The following is a 23,574-nucleotide window of genomic DNA, read 5'->3' on the forward strand; positions in this document are numbered from 1 at the left end:
GGCACAGCCGTGACCCCGCTGCCTGTGCCGAGCCTGCACGGGGAGGCCGGGCGGCCCACACCAGGAAGCCCTCCGAGGGTTCGCCCAGCACCCGGCTCACACCGGGTAGAGACGTGGCGGCCGTCAAGCAGTCACCGTCCTGTCGGCGTCACCGTCACAGACGCCGCCACACGGTCCTCGTCCTCCTCCGTAGAGGTCGTCCCCGAAAGACAGACGGGCGTGCTCTCCGTCACTCCGTAGCTCCCCTTGGTTGACGGAGGTGAGCAGCGTGGTGTCGAAGTTCTCCTGTCTGATGTTGCGGCTCGTCTGACGGCTCCTCAGCGGGCGTGCTCACAGGTGCACGTGTGTGAATGTTCGGCTACGTGCTGGTCGTGCCTGGACGCTCACCGACAGCTGGGAGAGTGTGTGTCAGCAGTGGGGTTGTCGGCCCCTGGTGTCCTCACTTCTGCTGGTTTTTCTCTCCTCACTTTGGGGCCGGAGCGCTCATCGGTCCGCTCTCAGGCCCTGCAGCGAGCCCGGGAGCTCGTCTGTCTTGTTCAAAGCTGGTCCCGTGTCTGACGCTGTTGGGGCCCCGGTGCCCTCGCCAAAGGCCACCGCCCCCATTGATTTCAGGCCACTGGGGACTTGAAAAGCCACATTTTGATGAGATCCTGACCCTCTACGCAGGGGTCGCTTCTCACGGTGCTCAGGACGGTGAGCCTGCCGTGCACAGAGCGGCCCTAGCTCATCCTTCGCTCTCCTCCCTGAGCCGAGCCACCTGCAGAGAAGTCAAGATCCTTCGAAAGACCGAAGCCGGCCAGGCGGGAGCTGTCCAGCAGCTTGTACATGCGGAAAGGTCCGGGAGGTGTTGAACGGGCCTTCTCTTGCCTGAGAACAGACACCACGAGGAGGGGCAGTGCTCCGGCTCGGGTCAAGGTCGCTGCAGGTGTGCGTCCGGAACTGCCCCGTGGCTGCGTGGCGCACAGCACGGCTGAGCCCCTGGCGGGTGCCGGGCCGAGAAGCCGGCCGCAGCCCGAAGAGTGCGGTCGGTGGCGCAGTTAGGGCCGGCCCATCTGAGAATGACGCTTCCTCCCCTACGGCGGGAACGCGGGCTGCTGTGCCCTCCGGGGAGACGGCTGAGGGCTGAGGCCACTCTGCAGGCTAGCAGATACGCCGGGTGCTGTCTTTATCTCATAACGTGCCCCCCACTTCCTGACTTGTCCTGTTTCCTAAAACAAGGGGCTCCTGGACACAGGGGTCACGGCAGACAGGAGGGACTGTCTTGCAAATTGGCGGGAAGTTTTCCCAAGAGCAGACACGTTTTTCTCGAAGTCACTAAGGAGCCTCAAGAATCTCTAAGTTGCTGATAGCCCGCAATGTTCCAGGATTCCTAAGCACCGCTATCTGACGGGCTACCTGAGTTTTTAATAAGTGTCTCCAGCTTTCTATTCCCCTTCCTGCAGGAAAAGACAGGAGGTCTTTGTTCCGATTGCTTTCCCATCACAATTACCTGACACAGATAAGGACTTATTTGGAACGCTATTTTTAGGAGACGATTCCCACAGTGGCTGGTTTTCAGAAGGAGAGCAGCACACAGATGTCCGCCCCTCCTTGACCCCACAGGGTCCTGCCCTGGGCCCCCAGCCTCGTCTTCTGTCAGCTTCGCCACCCCTGGCCCCAGCAGCTCAGGGTCCCGTCCTCCCGGGGCAATTGGCGGGCAGCCCAGTGCCAGCCCAGAGGAGCTCGGGCCGCCCGCACTTCTGGAGCTCGGAGGGTGAGAGGCTCCGTCCCCTTGCCATCGTGTGCTCCTCCCCACCTCTGTGCACCTGTATGACGTCAGGTGGAAAGCGTGGCATCAGGTACTGGGAAAAGGAACAAATGTGTATTCGTGCGGCCCCTCCCTGCCTCCCTCTGTCAGGTGGTCGACTGATGAAACCACCGCTGTGTCCTTGTGTCCCAGCGTGAGCATTTCTGTGTGTCCAGATCCCTGCCTCCTGCCCTGCCGGGAAGCCGCACGGTGGCGGTGCCGGAGAGGCGTGGGGGGCCGTAGGCGGCTGGAGGTCCTGGGGACTCGAGGGCTGAGCCACGGTAGACTGAGAGCGGGGACGCCCGGGGCGCGTCGTGGGGAGACCAGGGTCTCCCATCGGGGGCGAGGAGGGTGTGTGAGGGCCTTGGAAGGTCAGAGAAGCCTCTCCCGACGGAAGTGAGGCAGCTGGGCAGTTGTTTCGACCAGCGGCTCTTCCCATCAGTGCCGGTTGGAAGTGCTGGGCTTGATGGAGCAGAGAGGTCTTCAGCTGCTCCTGTCGGAGCTCTGGCCGCCACCAGGAGACGCGGCCTCCCCGGGAGCCTGTTAGTTGGGGACGCGGGTCTTTCGCTCACGAGCCAGGGGCACGTCCCAGGGCTTCTGTTCAGTCCGCGTGAGTGTCGGGACAGGACAGCGCATCTGAATGCACCCGAGCGCCACCGGGCAGACGGCTCTCCTCCACCCCCGGCCTGGGAAGGCCCGCGGGCCACCGAGCTCGGTTCCTGGGAGCAGCGAGCCTCGCCCAGCGACGCCCCAGGACGCTGCCCGCTGAGTGCCGTTCCGGGATGGGTCAGATTCGGCTCTGTGGCACCTCCGCCGAGAGTGGGAGGGAAGTCCGTGGGCTTCAGTGGAATCACTTGCTCATTAAACAAGTGCGCCTACGATCCATCCTTCAATGTTTGGAGGATTTTCACGTCCACGTGGCTCTTTAAAGCCTCAGGATAAATGGCCGTTCGTTCGCCAAAACTTCTAATTACATTTTTGCATAGGGGTTGCTGTGTAAATACGGCAGACTTTCGGGAGATGATCGTGATCCCAAATGCATGGAATATGACTTTCAGTTTAGAGTTTCTAAGGACCGTTGGGTCAATGAAGATGTTAGCTGTAGAGCCCAAGACCGTTCTCGAAACCCGGGCAGCAGCATCAATACAGGCATCAACCACTTGTGAAACTTCCCTGGAGCCCGAGAAGTCGAGGCGTCGCGGAGTAAACCGAGGAAGCAGGTGTGGGTGCCTCGCTCTTCCCAAAGAAAGATCCAGTGGTTCCTGAGAATTGTGGACTGACGCCCGGGAGGAACCTGGCGCCCGGCGTGGCGGGTGATGTCCCGGAGCACCCCCACAGGCCAGGCATCCCCTCCCCAGTGCTCTGCCCTCATGCCCCCGCGTCACCGCCAAGCCGCCAGGGCCCCTCCCTGCCGGCCTCGCACACGTGCTGCTTACCGAGAAGGTTCTAACCAATCTCGTGCCCGTTCCTGACTGAACACGTAGGACACGGCGAGCGCACGGTGCAGCCTTCCTGTGCCGGGCCCTGTGCCGCCACGTGGCAGGGTCCTGGGCTGCTGTGATAAGGACCACACGTGCGTGTTCCCTCACAGTCTGGAACCTGGCGCTCCAAAGTCAAGGTGGCCTGGTCGTCCCTCATCGTGAACACGCGGCCTGTCCTCCACCCCCGGTCCTCATTGTTCCCTCATGTGGACCCCAGTCGTCGACCTCGGGGCCTGTCCTGGATCCAGCCTGCTTTGTCTCGAGATCCCTAACTAGCTACATCTACAGAGACCATACTTTGCAGCAGGGTCACCTTCTGAGGTCTGGGTAGACATGAATTTGGGGGACACTCTTCAACCCTGACAGCGTGGAATGCTGGATTGGCATATCTCCCCACCACTTGACGAGCTGAACACTAACACAGTAAATGTACTTCTTGGCAAAGGTGTACCTGAAGGTAAATTGAGCTGAAAAAGAACAAATTCTTTTTGTCGGTGATGAATTTCAGTAGCGTTAGTCAAGGTGCCGCAGGTTGTTGAATTGTGAAGTACCACGCAAGCACGTCTTCTGGGAAATCAGAATCTGCCAGTGGCAGGTGGCATGGCTTTTTAAAGGAGTTTTTAGCAGTAAAAACAATGGATAGAAATTTTGTGGGAACCAAAGGACGTTGCTGCACGCTTCCTGAGAGTCCGAGTCCGGCTGGGTGGGCGGTGGGCGGCTCCTCCAGAGGACAGGTGTGGAGAGGCGTCAGGAGTCCCAGGCCGGGGCCCTGAGTGCGGCCTCTGCAGGTGTGGATCCAGGGCCACAGGCGGGTGCCGGCAAGCCCAGGTCCCTCTGAGGGACGGGCTGCCTGGCCCCCGACTCACTTCACTTTGCTTTTTTCTTCCAAATTAACTGCACGACGAGGGTGCCACAGGGGCCGGCCGGCACCTCCAGGCCCCGTGTTGGGGCTGCGGTTGGGGAACCGCAGCCTGAGAAGCGCCTCAGGTCGAGCCCCGCACCAGCTGGGGTGACGGGCCCCGCAGGTGTGCACGCAAGATGCCCGCCTTTCACGTGACGTGGACGTCATGGCTCGTGTCCCCTCTGGGCTGGACCGTGCCCGGGGCGGCCCTGTTACAGCCTCCCTGTTTCCGGAACACGCGTGGGAGGCTGCCCTCTGTGTTCTTAGAGGCTGTGGGGTCCTGCGGGTTGTTGGCCTTTCCTGCATCACATTCTCCTCTTTCTGTCTGTTGAGTCCTCACAGCCGGCAGGGAGGAGATAGAAGGACCATGAGGCCCAGGGTGGCTCCGTGGCCCCGGGGAGAGCAGAGCCGCGGTTCTCTTTCCCACGGCCTGGATGGTGGTTCTTGTTTCACAGACGCCCGTGGCGGGTTGGATACTCTGATTTCGGTTACGGCTTTGCGGTCGGCCACCCCAGAGCTGGGGTTTCTTCCACGTCTGTCCAGCCGATGTTTCCCGCGTGCCTGTGGTGCACGCCAGGGTGGACGTGTGGCCCGGGGCCCTCGTGGCGACGGTCCTGGGTGCCGGGAGAGCCGTGGGGGTGGGTCTGCCAGCCTGGGGACACGAGTGCTGTGTTTCGTCTGCCCCATCCTCTTGGGAGCCCCAGGAGCAGCCTGAGAACAGCGTCTTCCAGGGTGTCTGTGCTTCCCGTGACCCTGTTCTTGGAAGCACTGCCTCTTGCGGGAGGGCCCTGTTTCAGACGCACCTGTGTCTGTGACCTTGGTGTCAGCCGGAGGCCAGCGGGACATGTCTTGGGATGGGGCCTCCTGTGGGCAAGGCCTGGCTGGGAGCCATGGAGTCCTGTGGGGTTCTTAAGCATGGTCTGGGGGCATCAATGCCGCTGGCGGTGTGGACGGGAGGGGGGGTGGTACAGCCCTGGGTGGGCACTGGGATGTGGGCAGCCAGGAGGAGGGGGCCGGGACGAGGGCAGAGTGTCCTCTGTCCATCCCCCTCCAAGGCCTCAGAGCGGGGCCTCTGCCCCTGCGATCTGCCGAGGAGGCGAGTGGGGCACCTGACCTGTCCTTCTGAAGCTCCGCGTGGCCCAGGAAAGAGCACAGGTCAGGGAGAAGCCCGCTGGGGCTTGGCCCGGACCCACGCTGCCCACCACCGACCTGGGCCTGTGCCCGGCACTGTCCGTCCTCCCTTCCACCTGGGTAGACAGGCGGACTGCCCTCAGCAGCGACCCCCTCCTGGGGCCGCCAGTTATGGACACCCACTTTCAGTGCCTGAAGACGGGGTGCCAGGGACGGGAAGAGAAGGCTGTGCTGGCCTCCACCCTCCGTCCTCGAGGTGGCCTGTGCCCACCCCACGCGTAGGCTTCGGCGGGCCCGAGGTCGGCGTGGCAGGGGACCCCGAATGTCGTGGACCGTGCCGCAGCTGCGTGTGAGGAGGCCTGAGGAGGCCTCGAGGCGGGACTGTGCCTCCTGCCTGACGGCGACTTCCGGAAGCGTGTGGTCACGTTGTGTGTGAGCGGGTCCCTTCTGCTGAGCACTGCCGGGTGAGAAGCCACCACCGGACTGGGTTTGGGTTTTGTTGCCGAGCCCCACCGAGGGCGGTGAGGTCAGCCTCCCCGGACTTGGCGTCCGGGGTTCTTCGCCTCCTGGGTGCCACCCCCGTGCTCACTGGCAAACCTGTCTCCAAATCAGCGAGGGGCCAGTGAGCGGATGGCAGCCTCCAGGAGGCACGGGCCGCCACGACCCTCCTGCGGGCAAAGGAGGTGGGGCCAGCCAGGCCCCCGAGTGCAGGAAGGGGAACCAGGTCACTTGTGGAGCCGGACGGAGACGGGTGGCCAAGTCCTGCCTGGCGGCAGCCTCGAGAAGAGCCGCAGAGCGAGGGAGCCCGTCCCCCGGGAATCGGCAGCTTCCTGTTTCAGATGCAAATTCATGCCGACATGCTTGCAGAGCAGAACCGAGAGGACCGGACTTGGTGCTGCTGGATGTAATTGAAACGTGCACAGATTCCACACGATTGTCACGTGCCGTCCGGTGGGCCGTGCGTCACGAAGCTGCTTATTGACGCAGCCTCTGGCTCAGCCCCGCTGGCAGGATCGCTCAGAGGGTACGTTTTGTGCCTTGCGCCGTGGCAACTGGCAGCTGGGACGCTCAGCTGGCCGCAGTGACAAAGAGCATCAGCAGTGCCAGGCGCTCCCGTCCCGGCGAGGCCCGGCCCACGCCCACCTGCCGTGCTTCATCCCCGACAGCGATGGTGGCGGATGCGTTTTTGGAGGCTGGCGGCCGTCTTGAAAACCAGTTGCCAGTTACTGACACGTGCACATGCGCCCGGGTGCCAGGTGGGCCCCTGGGGACTCGGGTCCTGTGAGGACCCGTCTGGGGGGGGGGGCGCCCCCAGCACTGACAGCGCCGGCCTGGGAAGGGGCCAGAAGGAACCACGCGGGGCACACCCCCCGTGTCACGAAACCACCCCAGACCACAGCCAGCGAGAGTGGTGCGGCCAGGCTGCCCGGTGGCCGGAGCCCCGTCCCCAGACCGCCCTTCTTCCCTCGGGGCCCCCGCGTCCTGGGGAGGGCGCTCCCACTCGGCCTGAGGGGGCATCACCCCATCACGCCCTTGCCAGCCCCCCTCCCCCAGGAGGCCCTCCAGGAACCACCCAGCCTGCACGGTCACGGCGCCCACACGGACAGAGCGCCAGACAGCGGCTGGCTCGCGTCTGCTCTCCAGTGAGCTCGTTGAACCCAACCCCAGCCGCCCCTCCGCACCCCAACACTCAGCCCGGGTCGTGGGGCACGCGGACCCCCCCCCCCCCGGCAGCCAGCTGGCATTTCCGCCCGTGTTGTGGCAATGAGTGGTGGGAGCGAGCAGTTGAGGAGAGGGCAGCCTGGCGACCTGAGAGCTGGAAGGGTTGCCCCGGCCCCCGCCCCCGTGATGCGCCGCGAGAGAGCCTCCTGGGGAACGGGGCTCTCACAGACCCTTAGCAGCTGTGAGAGGGTGTGGGTTTAAATGTGCAGACAGCTCTGTCCTCTGTGTCTCGGGCGAACGCTGGTGGGCGTGAGGGTTTCCGATCTGAATCGGGAGCCGGTGTAGACGGGGCTGGGCGTGCCGGCGGCCTCCTTGGCTCTGGGCACTCTTGTGTCTGGACTCCAGGAGTTGCAGCCGCTGGGTCGGGCGCTCGTGCAGGCGCCTTAGCGTCTCTGCTCAGCTTGTCTGTGTGGCTTTTGAACAGTCAGAGTTTAAAGCAGCCAATTTACGCATCTGAATCGTTAGGTTTATTTACTTGCTGTTCCAAAAAAGGAGAATCCGGTCTGTTTTGATAAGGGGCCCGAGACACGGACCTGAAACCAACTACGTAAGGTCACAGTTATGACCGTTCTGGGTTTCACGTGGGGGGGATTTTCTGCCAGGAAGTTTGCCTTGCAAACATCAGCTGGCCTTTCCAACTGGTACACTGATGTCCCAACAATCATCACCACGATGATGGAAAGAGAAGAAAAGTGACAAGAGCGCTGGTGCCTTTCGCCCTCGCCTGTCCCCTGTGGGAGAGCCTGATTTTCTGCTTCGTGGACGGCTCTGCGCTCACTAATGTGCGTCCTGCTGTATGCAGCGCTGCTCTCCCGCTGCTCTTTGGGTCAGCACGGCCCGCGGGGCTTCTAGGACCGTCCACCTCTGGGCCAGAGCTGGTGGGCAGGCTCCCTATCTGTCTGTGGCCTGCGTGGGCGCTAGGAGGAAGCGCCAGGCGGGGGGGTCCCGCTCCGCCTGCCCTGCCTTGTCCCGGGGTGTCCTCAAGAGACCGGACCGAGAGCATGTCTAGGCCCCAGCCGGGGCCTTGCTGCAGGCGTCACCCCTGGGGAGCCGTCCCGGGCCCAGGCCGCGTGCATTGCACACCCCGGCCGGAGACACACCTGGCTTCCTTCCAGAACACCGGCCGAGGGGCCCTTGTGGGCTCAGAACCGCCACGGGCTTGCCCAGCGTGCCGCTCCGTTAGCGCCTGCCCTGGTGGCCAGGCCGATAGGGAGTTCGCGGGAGCCGTCCTGGGAGGAGATGAAAGAAAGCGTCTTTATGGTGTTGTTGTTCTGGAGGAACAGTGCACAGTCTGAAACAAAGAGGGGGAAGGCGCCGTGGCGGCTGACCTAACCCTCGTAACGGCGCCTCCCCACGACCCGCCACCAGCCCCCCAGGGCCCCTGCTGCGGCAGCCTCAGCACTCTGGGGCCCCCAGAGGCGGTGTCTCCCCCACACTTACTAACAGACGCCTTTCCTCCTGGGAGCGCAGGGATCTGGTGGGAAAACCTTTGGAAGAGACAGAGCGCTCACCAGAAGGGCCTCCGGGAGGTCAGCACAAACGGGCTGGCAGACCGTTTGGGGCAGTTCCTGCTGGAGGCAGGGGTACCTCTCCAGAGAGAGGACAAGACCCCGGGGCTGCTCTCTGTGTCGGGCAAGCCACCCTGGTCCCGAGAACGGGGGGGGGGGGGGGGGGGGGTCGGCACCGGGACGCGCTCGTGTGACAGTGGCTGTTTGTGGGCGGCAGGCCCGCCGCCCTCGCCTGCTGCTGCTCCCTCCTGCCTCCCGGGAGCTGTGCGTGCGGGCGCGTGTGCACGGTGTGCCCTGTGTGTGCCTCGCTGGCACACGTGTGCGCTGAACGCAGGCGTGTGTATTCACATGCACGTAGCCCACCTGCGTACCCATGTGTGTGCCTGTGCGTGACGGGAAGGAAGCCAAAGTGGCCAGAACTCGTGCCGCTCCTGCCCACTAGTGACCCACACTGTCACCAGGGCGGGATGGGCACTGGCATGTCCTTGCTGCTCTGGCCACCGGCCTCTTCTCTCTGTCAGGGCTCCCCTGGGGGGGGGGCGGGAGGGCTTCACCTGCAGGGGCTCCGCTCACCCTGCCGAGGCGGGGAGGGGGGGCGGCTTCTCCGTGCTCGTTCTCTGCGGTGCCGTGTGAACCCTCCCCCAGCGGGGACGGTCCGAGAGCGTTGGGCGAGAGGCTCTTTCCTGAGCTCTTTCCCTCAGATGCGTAGGTTACCAGGGACCAAGGCAAGTGTTAAAGCTGCCAGTTTCCATTCCAGAACCTTCAGAGCCGTGATTCAGTGGTGCCTCCCGTGCACCCCCGGCCCTGGAGGTCAGCCGGCTCCGGCCCTCCTCCCGACTCTGTGGTCCGTGACGTGCCAGAGAGCCCGCCGGCCAAAGGAAGCGTGTCCCTGAGACTCACGATGCCCGTGGGGCCTCCCTGCTCCCGGCTCCTTGACCCTCCGTGGAAGGCCGGAGGCGTTTTCAGTCCGTTTCTTCTGCAGACTTCTGTCGCCTTGGCCAGACTCAGCCGTGAGCGTCTGGGGCTGAAATTAGACCCGGGTGCTCCTTCGTTTCCGGTTTCACAAGGGTCTGCATGTCCCGCACCAGGCTGTCAGCCGGCGAAAGCAGCGGCAGGGCCGCGGTTCCGAGGAGAGGTGCGAACCACGGGGCACATGTCTCTTCAAGCCCACCCACCGGCTCACCGAGGCCAGGCCGCCAGCGAGGAGGGAGTGCCCTCCCGAGTCCCTGGGCACACGGCTGGGGCAGGGCTCAGGGCTTCTCCCCCACCCTCTGCCCTCCTCCTCCTCCTGCTTGTTCTGCCTCCTGCTTCCTCTTCCCTCCTCCCTCCTTCTCCCTCCTCCCTCCTTCTCCCTCCTCCTCCCCCCTCCTCACTCCCTCCTTTCTTCTCCTGCTCTCCTCCCTTCTCTGTTGTTACGGATGTCTGAGAAGCGCCAGACGCACACTTTCCTCCACCGTCACTTTCTTCGGATGGGTTACTCCTTTCTCCTTGTTGCTGGGATGAGGCTCGTAAGTGGCTAAAGCTGGGTTAGCTCACACCTCGGGAGCCTCGCCCGGGAGCGCCAGGTTGGGGGGGCCGGCAGGTGCAGGGTGCCCCCACCAAGCCCGTTCTGTGGTGTGAGGCTCTCCCAGGTCACAGTGCCTCCTCCTGAGGGTCTGGGTGCGAAAACAGGGAAGTCTGCTTCCCGCGGCCGTAGCCTGATTCCTTCAGAATTTGCTGGACTGTTTCCCACAGCGCTGCCTGTACTGTGTCTGTGTGGGGCCCCAGCTGGCCTCGTGGCCGCATCCACTCAGTTCGGCCCGTGGTGTTCTCGCCCCTGCGCGGAGGGAGGGAAGGCAGGGGCCTTTCGAGGGGTCCCGGCCCGGGCACCGCCGTCCGCGCCCCGCACGTTCGACGGTCAGCAGACACCTGGCCTGGCTGGTTTTCGTTGCCGACTGAAGTCAGGATGAAAACTTGCCCCCACCTCTTTGTGGACCCCTAGACAACTGCCCCGCTCACGCCTCCAGACGGCGAGCATCTGGCCTCTGTGAGATACGGGCCGGTGTCAGGAGCCCCTGCCCCCTTGGTGCGGATGTGGGATGGGCTTTGCTGGCGCCAGTGGCCAGTGGCCAGTGGCCAGGTCAGGAGGCCATGGTGATGAATTTGTGTGGCGGCCCTCCTGCTCCCTGAGGTGCCTCCGGGACCTTGTGGTCCTGGACACGTGGCTCTGCCTGCCCAGCACAGGGGAGCGGGCCTCCTCGGGAGGCTCCGGGCAGGTCGGGCAGGCCGTCTGCTGAGAACCTGCCGTGTGCTCGCGGCCTTCGGTGGGTCCCAGCCCTCGCTGGCAGGTGGGCTCGGTCGCCAGAAGGGAGGGCGTGGCCCACCAACAAAGAGATGGCTTGTGTCAAAACACGGAGACAGGACTGTGCCCACCGACTGCCAGGACACAGGACACGCAGGCCGTTGGAAGAGGCCTCTCCAGGCGTGAGGACCCAAGTCCCCGGGAGCTCGGCTGTGGTTCCTGCAGCCACGGTGGCTTCGGCGGCTCCCGCACAAGCTCTGGGGGTGGGGCGTCCTGGCCCTGACGAGGGGCCTGCTGACCCCAGGCTCACCCCCACCGCATCCCAGAGCGGCCCGTGCCGTGACCCCGAGCGGCATCTGAACGTGTACGGCGGGGTCCGTGTGCGGGCCTGGGCCAGGGGTGGGGATCCTTGTGAGCCTGAGGGAGACCGAGACCCCTGCCCGCTCCCGGCGGGGCTCCTCCTGAATCTGCGGGGGAGAGCGAGACCAAACTCGTGTTCCCGTCCACGCGGGCCTCGCCGACAGAGGCGGGACCGGGGATTTATGTCCAGCGGACACACTCTGGGGAAACCGCACGGTGGAAGCGAGTGCTGGCCGTCCTGCCCCTCCGCCCCCTCCCGGCCACAGTCCCTGGATGAGGGACTGCCACCTGTGGGGAACCTGCTCAGAAGCCACATTTACGGCCGGGCGGGAGCGTCGTGGGAGCGTCAGAGCTGTCGTCCGTGCAGCTGGAGGCCTCGGCCCTTCTGACGCCTCTCGGGGTGGACACAGCCCAGCATCCCGGCTTTTACTTCAGTTCACGCACTGAGCCGTCCAAACAGGGAAACTTCGCAGACTCTGGTTCAGGCTCTGTTCCTGATGGAGTTCTTTAAATTTACGTTTATACGTTTTTGTTCTGTGTGCTTCTTACCAACACAGACTGAAACGTACCGCGTGGAACCTTGGAACGTCCTTCCTAACAGACGTATCCCATCCCAAGCTGCCCCCAGATCAGGCTTTGCTCAGTAAGACCCAGAAGGAGACTCAAACTGGGGACTTTGCTGAGCTGCCCGGTCCAGGACCGGCCGGCATTCCCGGGAATCCCCGAGCCCCTCGGCTCTGGAGCTCTGCCCTGCAGGTGTCAGGTGCCTGTGTAGCTGGTGCTTGAAGTGGGGACGGAGCTCCGCCCGCGCCCCGTCCCTGCTGCCGTGGACCGCAGGGTCCTTCTGTCTACAGCAGAGGGTAGAGGGTGGGCTCTGCGAGACGGTGTCGGATGGCCCGGCCGGAAGGGTCCACACGTGCTGCCTTTGGTAGAGTTTTGGACCACGGGGGAGGACTGGGCCAGTCAGGTAGGCTGTGAACGACAGGATTCACAGAAAGCACTGGCAGTGGCCCTCTGGGCTGACACCGGGGTCCGGGTCCTGGGGACACCCCGTCCCGGCAGCCTACCTCGAAAGTTATCACACTGAGAAGAAACACGGGGCTTTCCTTAGCCACACGACAGGTGGGCGTCCTTGGCGACAGCGGCCCCGCGAGATTCCAAGACAAAAGTCAGGTGCTCGAGTGCCGAGAGGACGGACTGCAGGAACGTCCTGTCTGGCGCCCCTTCGTGTGGCTGCTGATAATGAAATAAATCTTGGATGGCTCTGTAGAAATAGCATTTGGGGCATTTCTTTTTCTCCTTTCAAAAGAAAAATCCCTTCCATGAGGAGGCGAGCGGAAAGGCCCCGGCACGTTTCTGCATGATTGGCCATGACTGCGGATTGAAAGCTGAGGCGAGGCCGCGGCCAGGCCTGATCACTTCTTTAAAACCCCTTGAATGTGGTGGCTCCACGGGAGGGTGCAGAGAAAGGGCCGGAGAGCAGGAGGCACAGGGCGGCTCTCTCAGAGAGCCCGGGCTGATCAGATGTTTATCCTTTGGGAGCCCGCCCGAAATGGCCAGATAAAGCAATTTCTTTAAAAAGTTTCTAGCAGGTGCCTTTGGGAGAAGAAGGGAGAATCCCCTGAATCGCGTCCCGGGGTGGCCACAATGGCCGTCTGCCCGCCCGGGGGGCCCTCCCCCATTCACGGAAGTGCTTAAGCCACTTAAGCGCATTAGCATCTGGATGCAGCTGGACCTCCGAGGACTGGGGCGGCCGGGTGGCCGTGCTCTGCTCCAGATTCTTCTGTGCTTGTTCTAATCCTCACCGCTTGAAGGCGGCCAGACTGATTTGTGACACATGAGTCCAAAAGCCACTTTGGGGGCTTGACCTGCCTAACTGATCTGTGCTCTGAATGTCAATGGCCTGTCCTGGAGTACGCTCTGGGGACGGTGGCGGTGGCCGCTGCCTCCCCTGCCGCATGCTGGGCGGTGTGTGTGTGTGTGTGTGTCCCCAGCAAACCTGGGAGGGGTCTGCAGAGGGGCTGGGGGGCTCGTCCCGGGGGTCCCTGCCCCCTCCACCAAAACCGGCCCCTCAGTGGGCCTCTCCGGGCTGACGCCACTCTCCCCTGGGGGACGTGTGTCCAGCTTCGCAAAGGCCTTCAGTGGAGGATGTGCTCAAAAAGTCAGAATTCGTTGTTTTCCTGCAGTGTTCTTTCTTAAATAAAAGTCATCGAGTCAGGTTTTAGAGAGCGGCTCCGTTGAGGTGTGGTTTACAGACAGGCCTCGGTCCGGGGTGGACTCTCCTTGGCCGCCCCCAGGCAGCTTCGGCTCTGCCTTCTGCCTCCAGCTGCCCTTCCTGGACACGTTGGGCACATGGACCCTGGAGACGGGACCTCCCCACGAGGAAGGAGCGTCATCCGCCGCACGGGGTGGGGGCCAGCCCCCCAGTCCTCTGGCCTCTCCCGTGAAGGTCTATCCTTTCAGCACATCCCGAACCTCTTTTGTTGAACATATTCCTAAGTGCCCGTGACCCAGCCTGCGACTTCGCACTGCCCAGAGCAGGCTTGCCCCGCTGGGTGGGGGTCTCCAGTGTGCTGCACCCATCCACACCTTTCCTGCCCCACACCCAGCCTGACACTAGAGTTTTCTCGGCAGGCCTGGATTTAACTTAGTCCATGAACTGGGGTGTGCTGTGGGGAGTGTCCCGGCCTTGCGGCCCTGGGGGTGACCCAAAAACCCAGCGTGGCCTCTGTGCTCCCTGGCGTTGCCTTCCGGGTCCTGTCCCACTGCCCACCTGACGCAGATCTCATCGCAGGGTGTCCCCAGCCTGCTGTGGGGACACCGTGAAGGGCAGAGACCTCCCCGCCCCTCCGCTGCCCGTGCTGATTTCAGCGAAGCCTCCGGCAGATCTAGGGTCCAGGCCCCGCCGGCTCGGGGGCAGCACGGGGAACAGAGATGGCCAGGGAGGCCGGGGCCGCCGGAGGTGCTCGGCACTTCCCGACAGGCCTGCCCTTGGAGAGTGTGCCTGGTCGGCCGGTCGTGCTCCCGCTCCCGTGTGGCGGGCCCTGGTCCCTTTCCGGGGACGCGTGGAGCCAGGCGGAAGCAGCCTGGAAAGGACGGGGCAGGGGGGAGAGGCCAGGAGGTGTGCTGATTGCTTTCGGGGGACACGGGCTGCGGGCCCCTCTCTGCGGGGACTGAGTCCCTTCTGTGTCTTTCCCAGACTCTCTGCACACAGGCCACGATGCAGACAGTCCGCGCCGCCGACACCAACGAGGTGGTGAAGCTGATATTCCGCGAGTCGGACAACGACCGGAAGGTAAGCGAGCCCTCACCCGCGGCCCCTGGAGCTGGGCTCTCTGGACTGTGCGGGAGGCGCGTCTCCGCCCCGCCCACACTGGCGTCCACTTCTCCTTTCCAGGTGATGCTTCAGCTGGAAAAGAAAGTCTTCCACTACTTCAACCAGGAGGTTTTCCGCGACAACAACGGCACCGCGGTGAGCCCCGCTGTCCCCTGTCCCCGGGCTGCGGCTGCTGGCCCAGCGTCTGGTTGTCGGGCGGCCCGGGCGGCCCCTGTGTGGGCGGCGCCCCGGGTGCTCGGACGGCTGACGCACCTGACCGGGCGTCTCCGTGGCTGTGCGCGTGCACGTGTGCAAAACCAAGGGCGTGTGCGTGAAACGTGCATCTCAAACCAGTCGGTGGAGCCCTGGTCCCGCGGGAACCGCCCTCTTCCCCGAAGCCACCGCGTGCCCTGCAGAGTCCGGAGAGGCGGTGCGGGGTGACCAGATTCGCGTGACGGGATCAGCGCCTGTTTGTCACGTGCTTATCGGTGTCTGTTTCGTGTAGACCAACAGGTGGCGTGTGGTGTTTGCCAGTCTCCAAGGCCTAAGCGTCCCCCGTGTGGCCGGTTCCAGGCCCCCGGGGTTCCGTGGCGCAGGGGTGGGCCCTGGGTGGGGCATCTGCCGGCCCTCTGTCCTTCGTGGTCTCCCTGCCCCCACCCCGCTCCGTAGAGGCTCTGTGCACAGCTGCCCCCCACCCCCGACCTCTGTTCAGCTCCCAGTCTGCCCCCACCCTGGCGGTCCGGCCTCCGTGCCTCCGAGACCCCTGGGACCATGTCAGGGACGTCTTTCTGCCAAAGCCTGGGGGTGGTGCTTGGACTGTGGGCCCCGCCCCGCCATCCCTGTTCTCACCTCTCTGCCTCTGGGAGCCCAGCCGTGCCGAGCGTGGGCTGCACCTGTGCCTCAGTTTCCCCTCAGCGCAAGTGGAGCTCTGCCCGTGTCAGTGCCGGGCGACAGGCACTGCCCCCGTCCCTGTCCCCTCGTCTGTCCCCACCAGCCCGGGGCCACTGCCTCTCGCTCGCCGCAGGAGCCCACCCAGCGCGCCCCCAGCCCAGAGCCCAGCCAGGGGCTTGTCTCCTGCACAGAGAGTCAGGCCTCAGTTCCAGGCCCGCAGCCACAGGCCTCCGGTGAGCTTCTGTGTGCTCCCCCGTCCCTACGCCCCGTGCAGGGGACCCAGCAGATGCTCTGCTCCTCCCACCAGCCTGTCCCAGCGGGGGCTCTGACCTTCGGGCCTGGCCAGACCACATGTCACGTCCTCGAGGGGCCTCAGGCCCAGGCAAGGTGACTCTCCCTCCGCAGCCTCCGCAGCGCCCAGCTCAGCACGCGGACGCTTACAGCCCAGGCTGCTTCCCTAGGCGGGAAGCACCAGGGTAAGGACCGTGTCCTGCCTGCCGTCTGCACCTAGGAGGACAGCACGCCTGTGATTTCCGGGCCCGGGGACCTGGGGACACAGGGGAGCCCGAGGCACTGTTGTGGTGAAGTGCCCGGGGGGACTGGGCGTGCCACGCTGTTTCTGGGCAGCTGTGTGACTTCTTGAGCTCAGAGTCAGGGTGGGCTTTCAGGGGCCCCTGCTGCAGAGGCAACGCCTCGGAGCGGGGGCCAGTGAGGCCACCAGGGAAGTATCAAAGCCGAGGGTCCAGCAGTGGACACATGGACGCGGGGCTGGCACGGGGGCAGCCAGGGACCGGACCGTTCAGGAAGGAGCAGGAGGTGGGCCAGAAGGACGTCCCGTGGGGTCTGAGCCAGGGCGGCGCGGGGGGCCTAGGAGACGGCATGTGTTCTGGAAATGGGGGGGCCAGTGCACACGGACCCACATCATGGGCAGAGCTGACATCTGGACAGAGCTCACGGTACTGCCGTTAGAAATGACAAGTGTTGTCACTGTCGGACGTAATAATTTTTATTTCCGTATTTATCCGCATATGAAACTTTTTAAGAGGGAGGAAGATTAGTTTGAATGTTCAGGGGAACGTTTGAATTTCAAAGATTTAAAAATGCAGCACAGAGTTAGAATAGGTGTCCACATGGTGTTTTGGGGAAGACCCCACGTGCCCCTTCATCGTGTCTGTCAGGAATCTCACGTGTCGGGAGGCACGCCCGGGCCCGGGGCCTCCGCGGGGCATCTGCCTGGCTCCTCCAGGCTTGGGTGGCCGGCCACGCCGCCCCCCTGCTGCTGCGGGCCCCGGGGGCTCCGTGCCTTCGGAGACACCTGGCGGGGTCACGCTGATGCCCGTGCCCCTGGCCGCGACCCGGCACGTTGAAAAGCCGCCTCCGCGTCACTCACGCACAGGAAGTAGGGTCGTCGGGACCGGCCACGGGGGACAAGATAAATGGTGTGACGAGCCATGCCGCCGCCGCGGCGAGGCACGCAGCCCCACGGCCACGGGACAAAGTACCCGTCCTCAGGATGGATGTGCCTGTGCCGGACGCGGCCCCAAAATCCATCGCGCCCTTCATCAAGCACCGGTCTTGTACCCGTTTGACAGAAATTTAATTCAAGCTGGCTTCTGGAAATAATTATTGTATTTTAAGAGTAGTAATCATTGGCCGGGACATGATTGAATGTGTCCATGCCTATTGACTTTTTCTATGATTTATAGCTTTGTTTAGTCGATATTCCCATCGAAATTGTATAATTAATTATAAGTGTGGCTGTCAGGGCTGCAGGATGGAGTGCCCTGGTGAGGATTTGGAGAGATTAAATTTTCCTCGGCTGTCCCAGGGCAGGGCTTGGGAATTTTCACAGCGCTTGGCCTGTTGGATAGAGATGTTTTCTGTGTGTTTAGCAACTGCTCAGCTCAAGGCGCATTGATTTTCCGAGCTCTTTTTTCTCTATCAGCGCGGTGTCTCTGCAGTAACAGTGGGATTTGTGCAGCCCTGACAGATACGGACGATCCGCCAGGCCCTTTATCATTGTCCACACACGCCCTGAGCTGTTTTTCACTTTGTAATCAAGAAGAATGTTTAAGATACATGTGAAATTGGTTATCGTGTTAGTGAAAAATCTCAAAGAGATACAAATTATCGTTTCAACAGAAATGCCCCGTAATTTCTAATCAGGAACCTCTCACAGCTGGAGTTTGCCCCGTGGCCGTCGCGGAGCCCCAGACGCGGTCCCCCAGACGCGGTCCCCCCTCGCTGGCCCCACGCTGGCCCCACGAGGGAGCATCCCAGAAACCTGGCAGCCGGCCGGGGACCCGAAGCAGCAGATCGGGGTTTGTGACCGTGCGGGGCAGGACGTGGGCCACACGGGGCTACAGCTGTGTGCACGGGTGTGGGACTAACCTGTGCCCCGCCCCCGCCGGTGTCAGACAGCCCAGGGGCGCCCCGGCCTGGCGGGTGTTGGCCTTGCCCTTCACCAGAGTGTCTGTCTGGCAGAGACCCCGACGCGCAGCAGAGGCTTCGTAAGTACGTGTTGACCTGGCGTGAGAGCATGCTCGCGCTCCGGAACGTCTCCATGTGGACAGGCAGGCAGGATAGCAGGCAGATGGGTGCGTTACGGGCGGTGCTCCCCAAGGAGTCCCTTTCAGCACAGGGGCCAGCGTGCGGGCGCCTCGCCCACGGAGACCCTGGAGGTGAGGGCTCCTCCCAGACGGGCTCTGTCACTTCGTTGGCAGCTGGAAGATTCACGCTCTTTCCAAACCAGATGCTTCCTGGTTTCAATTTTACTTCACACCCTTAGCCAGAGAAGCGTGGCTGTCCAAGTGGCTCCCTCCCCAGATGCTGCCACCCGCCTGTCAGCACGCGGAGCCATGACCACACCTCATGCCAGGGTTTTCCAGGGTCTCATCGCCTGCTGCAAGCTGTGCTTATTGGAGCGTGTGCACGTGCGTGTGTGTGCCCGTGTGTGTGCAGGTTCCTGCAGACCCCTCACAGGGCATCTGCGGACGCCGCCCACGTGGACGCCCTCTGGGCAGGTCTGGCCACCGAGGGGGTGCAGGGCCCAGCAAGGCTTCCGGGGGCCCTTTCTGAGGCGGCACAACACGGAGGATGTTCAGCAGGCGACAGGTGAAGGCCGCTCGCTCACACGCACGTGCTCACGTGCACCCAGGCACCCACACGCGGTGTGCCGTCGCGCTCCCCTTCAGCCCCTCGGTGTCCCCGGGGCTGGCCATGGGGCCCCGGGAGCCCCCCGCCGTCGCAGCAGAGTGAGGGTGGTCAGCGTCCCCACGGCCGCTCTGGTCCACCGTCTCCTGACACAGCCAGACGAAACCAGAACAGAACGAGCACCTGCGTGCGTGCGCGTGAATGAAACCCTTGCTGGCAAGGGACGGCGGCTCTGCGCAGCCAGGGGTCTCGTGGCCGGCGAGCAGCCGTCTCTCCGTTAGGGACGTGGTTTTGTGGGTGGCAATGGGGGGCATCTCGCTGTGAAGGGGAGAGAAGACCCCCTCTCATGGAAGAAATCCGGGCACAGGTATAGTTTCTCGTTTCCCGAGGCAACTTTCGAAACCGCTTTTGGACTTTTGTGAAATAGATTCCTGGGGCTACTAACTGGGCGCCGTTTGGAGCCGGGCTGTGTTCTGGGCCCAGAACCGACAGATGCCCCCGTGGGGCTCGCGGGCTGTTGGGGACGGAGGCGGACCGGTGCGAGAGAGTCCAGACGCGGCGCCACACGGGGAGCACGGGAGACATCGCCGCTGTCACCTGGAGGGAGGGAGCACCGGGTGTGACCGAGGCTCTGGAAGAGACTGCGGCTGCCGTGAGCACCGGGCCATCGGGCGCGGTCACTGCCCGCGTCCTAGCGGTGGGGTTGGGCCCGGGAGACACCAGGCCATCCCTGAGTGCCCTCCAGAGCGTGAGCAACGTCTTGCAGCTCACGACCGAACGTTCTGAGTATTTGTGTCTGAGCGCCCGGCCCCTCGCCTCCGATTCTTCGACGCGCACGGCTGTCTGATGGAGGGCGGGCGCCACGTTTACTGCCCCCCCAGGTGAAGGTCCACGGAAGGCGAGCTTGTGGTCCAGAGACACAAGCCGGGCGGAAGGGCGGGTGACCTCTGAGAACACCAGCCGTTTAAATAACTGATAGAAATCACAAAATAAGAGTATTTAATAGGCTTGAAAACTTGAAGGAATCAGAAGCAAATAAACACACTCTGAAAGAAGCTGGCAGATTAAAAACTACACAGAACTCGTGGCAGTGTTACCAGTGAAGTCCCCGCCGGCGAATTCGTGGCGACACAGCCCGAGGGCGCAAGGAGGTGCGGCACCTGCGACCGGGGCAGCACAGGTGGGGGTGGGGGCAGAACGCGGCATGAGGCCGTGGGAGGCCGCGTTGGCGAGCGGAGGTTGGAACCGCGGGAGGTGAGTCCTCAGGAGGATGTGTCCACGAGAAACAGCGGGACATCAGACGGGAAGAGACAAGATGCAGAGCTACTGAGGAGCACGGCGGGTCACCCTCGAGAGGGACGCTGGCGCCGGGCAGCGGCACCCTGACCCCAGAGGAGCAGCGAGGGCCCGTGGCCGGAGAAGCCCAGGGACTCGCGCCGGGCGGAGTCGGGAACCCGCGGCGGGAGGAAGGCGCGGGAACGCCAGTGTCCCCCGACGCGAGCTGTTCTTTGTGGACACGTGCGTGCACAGGGTTCGCAGGACACGGCCGTCCAGGGCGTGGCCACCGGGGGACAGGGAGGGTCTCGCGGCATCTCTGTCTGCCATGCTGCGTTTCTCTAAGAGTCAGCTGGGTTGGGGGGACCAGCAGGTTGGCTGGCTCTGCGGCTGAAAAGAGTCACCGTGTGGAAAGGAACGTGCCGTCGACGTCTCCTTGAGCCGCCCGTCAGCCGTGGCCAAACTTCTCCAGACGCACGGGTCCTTTCCGGAACCCCGGCTCGTGGCCTCAGGTAGGCTGGCTCCTCTCCCTTGCACACGGGACCTGCGTGAAGCCAGCAGCCACCCTGAGCGCTCCCGTGCCCCCTGCACGCGGGGCCTGCCTCTGACCCAGGAAGGCCAAGAATTCAAGCACCAGGGTGACCCACGGGAGCCACACGCTATAGTCGTGTGAGTGTGCGTGTGTAAATACGAGTGTGTCTACCAGCACCGACGTACGTGTAAACGTGTGTGTGAGTGCAGGCCCTGTCCAGGCCCCAGGGAGTGTCTCTCTCTCCCTGAAGACTTTCTCTATCCCCGGCTCCACTGAGGACCCGACTCAGGAACTTTCCGGAAGCGGCTTGGCCTGGAGCCCACTCCGGAAGAGGAGCTAGAGTTTCCCCCTGATGTGGGGGCAGCAAGGCCATGTGGTGCCCTGGAAGCCAAGCCCCCGTGGCCTCCCACAAGCTTCCCCTCCCCCCGTGGTCCTCCGCCCGCCTCCCTGTGCCTCCCCTCCCCCCAGGGGCCCTCAGCCCCATGTCCGTTGGGGCCTCGCTGAGCAGGGTCGTGCTCGGCGGATGTGGGCTCGCGGGTGGCTCCCGGCGGATCCGGGCCCCCGACCCCCGGCATCCGAGCCTCCCCAGGCGGGGTCTGAGGCTGGTGTCTGTGAGCGTGCAGGCTTCAGCAGGAACGTGTGTGAGGTGCGGTCAAGCGTGTGTGCAAGGGAACTGGATACCCTCCCACCCCACAGCCCACGACAGCTCCGTCCGGGTGTCGCCCTCTGGCCCACGCGAGGAGAGCACCGGGGCGGGTGCTCAGGCGGGGGCCGGGCTGCGTGGGGACGCGACTTACGCGCACGTCCGGAAGCTGTGGGCAGTGCAGCCTTGGCACAGCCAGCGTGGCTGGGCCACCGGTGGCACCCCTGCCTCCCCAGGGGAGGGCGGGCTTTGGTTCCGAGGAGTCTGCGGGGCAGGACTCTGTCCTCCGCAAGCAGGAACCGTGCTCCCCGCCCACGTGTGCTCTTGGGGTCCCCCGGTGTGCCGACTCGGCCGTTCTTTTTTAACAAACATTTTTTTTAACGTTTATTTATTTTGAGAGAGACAGAGTGAGCAGGGGAGGGGCAGAGAGAGGGGGAGAGAGAGAGAGAGAGAGAGAGAGAGAGAGAGAGAGAATTCCAAGCAGGCTCCGCACCGTCTGCACAGAACCCGACACGGAGCTCAGTCGTGGGAATCGTGAGATCGTGACCTGAGCTGGAAACGAGTCGGACGCTTAACCGGCTGAGCCACCCCGGCGCCCTGTGGCCATTTTTAATCACACTCCCATGCGAGGTCCACGTGGCTTGCTCCGTGACTTAGCTCGGGCAAAACAAAGAACCGTGTCCGCCCTGCGGGCCGCCGCCGTGGCCTGTGGCTGTGCTGTCTGCTGCCCCTCGTGGTTTTGAGAAGGGCCTCCTGGGCACCCGTGGCCTCTCCAGGGACACCAATGGGCGGCTGTCGGCAGGGCTCCCCGCACAGGTCCAGTCGGTCCGCCAGGCGTGTTTCCCGCGGGTTCCGTGGCTCCCTGCAGCGGACCGACCCCCACCCCCACCCCCTACCAGTGCAGCACAGCAAAGTGACCTTATGTTTTTCTGTTTCTTTTCTTTAGCTCTTAGAATTTGACAAAGAGCTGTCTGTTTTTAAGGACAGACTGTATGAACTGGACATCTCGTTCCCTCCCAGGTAAGGAGCACCCGCTTGCCGGACGAGCAGGTAACCCTTCTCCCTGCCCTTCCACGGCCCGAAGCCAGCAGCCAGCTGAGAACAAGAAGAGCTTGTTAGCTTCTGCTAGCTTCCCTTAACAAAAAGATGTTTTTAAGTACGCAAAATATTGCCTTCTCAGACTGGCACACTGGGGGCCCCCAGCAGCTGCTCTGGGTTCTGGGTCTTTCTGGGAGCATCAGGGTTTTCCACAACGTCGTGTGTTGGGTGAGTTTTTGGCTGTTTTTCTCTTTCTCGGGCGGAGAAGCTTTCGCTGGGTTTTACTCCGATGTTTACGGAATCTCGCGGTCTACAGCGACGACACCCCATCCCCTCGTGAGGGGCACGGCCCACACAGGCACCCAGGCTCTCAGAGGGCGTGGGGCAAAGAGAGGCCAGCAGAGGGTGGGCCAGGCATCCTGGGGGGAGGGCACCCTCAAGACATGGAGACCCTGTCCCCAGACTCCTCCCCTCCCTCTCTCTGCTTTTAGATCCCGGACACGTTCCAGAAACTTTCTAACGTGGGGGGTGGGGGGTACGGGGGGAGTATCACCAGACCTAACAGCTCTGCTCCCAGAACGAGCTCGAAAACCAGACAGCCCTTCGTGCGTCTGCGAGGGGCCTCCCTTCCCCGCGCCATAGTTCAGTCACACGTGTGGAGGCCGGAAGGGGGCCCCACAGACCACTGGACGAGTGACTTCCTGCGGCTCGGGGGCATGGGCAGGTGCCCCTCTGACCTCGGGGCCCAGGCTCCGGCCGGGAGGGCCACGGCGGGAGTTCCAGGGGACCAGAGAGGCAGGGACTGGGTCCTGGTCGGTGCCCCGGCAGTTCCCAGGTGGGTGCTGACCAAGCACGTCTCCTCACGGCCCCGACCCCTCACGGGTATAGTGACGTGCGGTCAGATGTCCTTCCAGATGCACCTGAGACCTGACAAGATTCTTAGGGTTTGTCACGCTGCCTCGTCCCGGGTGTGGTAGGCCAGGCCCCCCGAGTGCCCCCTGTTTGAACAACCTCCGGGGTCTCTCTCCAGGCTTTGTTGAGCTGGCGAGGAGGGAGGAGGCCTGGGGGCACCTGGGGCAGAGGCCACGGCCTTGTGGACACGGCCACCTAGAGCTGGCGTCTGCTTCTCAAGTTTCTCCCGAGTGCAGAGCTCCCAGGGCCTCGTGGCCAGTGCCCTGGTGGGGAGCAGCAGAGATGCCCGCCTGGCCACCCCCCAGACACGGCGAGACTTTGGAAGGACGTCAGCCCTCACGTGGCCACATAGGACAGTGGGGTCCTGGGCTGGCGGCTCCTGGCAGGGCGGGCACAGGCCTCCCCCGGAAAGCGGCCGCCGCCCGGCAGCCCGCTCGTCTGGGGCCTCTGTCGCCCCTGGACAGGAGAAGGGGGTGATCTCGTGCCACGTGGGAGGAACTTCAGAGAGCCGCCCGTGGGTGCTGGTCGTTGTTCACCAGGGCCTGGGGAGGGGTGGCTGTGCACACGGGACGGGTTCACCCTGCCCTCGACAAGGTCCATGACGTGTGGGAGGAGGACGGCCCGGAGGCGTCCCTGCCCCAGCC

At 63.6% G+C, this 23,574-nt stretch overlaps 1 protein-coding gene across 4 annotated transcripts in view; it reads left to right on the plus strand.

Moving 5' to 3' along the window:
* INPP5A (inositol polyphosphate-5-phosphatase A) overlaps window positions 1-23,574 on the plus strand; it is a 176,577-nt gene that overhangs the window by 139,517 nt on the left and 13,486 nt on the right. For all 4 annotated transcript variants that reach the window (XM_043597945.1, XM_043597944.1, XM_043597942.1 and 1 more), the window contains 3 exons: window positions 14,370-14,465; window positions 14,568-14,642; window positions 21,927-22,000. In XM_043597945.1, coding sequence (XP_043453880.1) covers window positions 14,370-14,465; window positions 14,568-14,642; window positions 21,927-22,000 — 245 coding nt within the window. The remainder of the gene's footprint in view (window positions 1-14,369; window positions 14,466-14,567; window positions 14,643-21,926; window positions 22,001-23,574) is intronic.

This window comes from Prionailurus bengalensis, chromosome D2 (genome assembly GCF_016509475.1).
Source record: "Prionailurus bengalensis isolate Pbe53 chromosome D2, Fcat_Pben_1.1_paternal_pri, whole genome shotgun sequence".
NCBI lineage: Eukaryota > Metazoa > Chordata > Mammalia > Carnivora > Felidae > Prionailurus > Prionailurus bengalensis.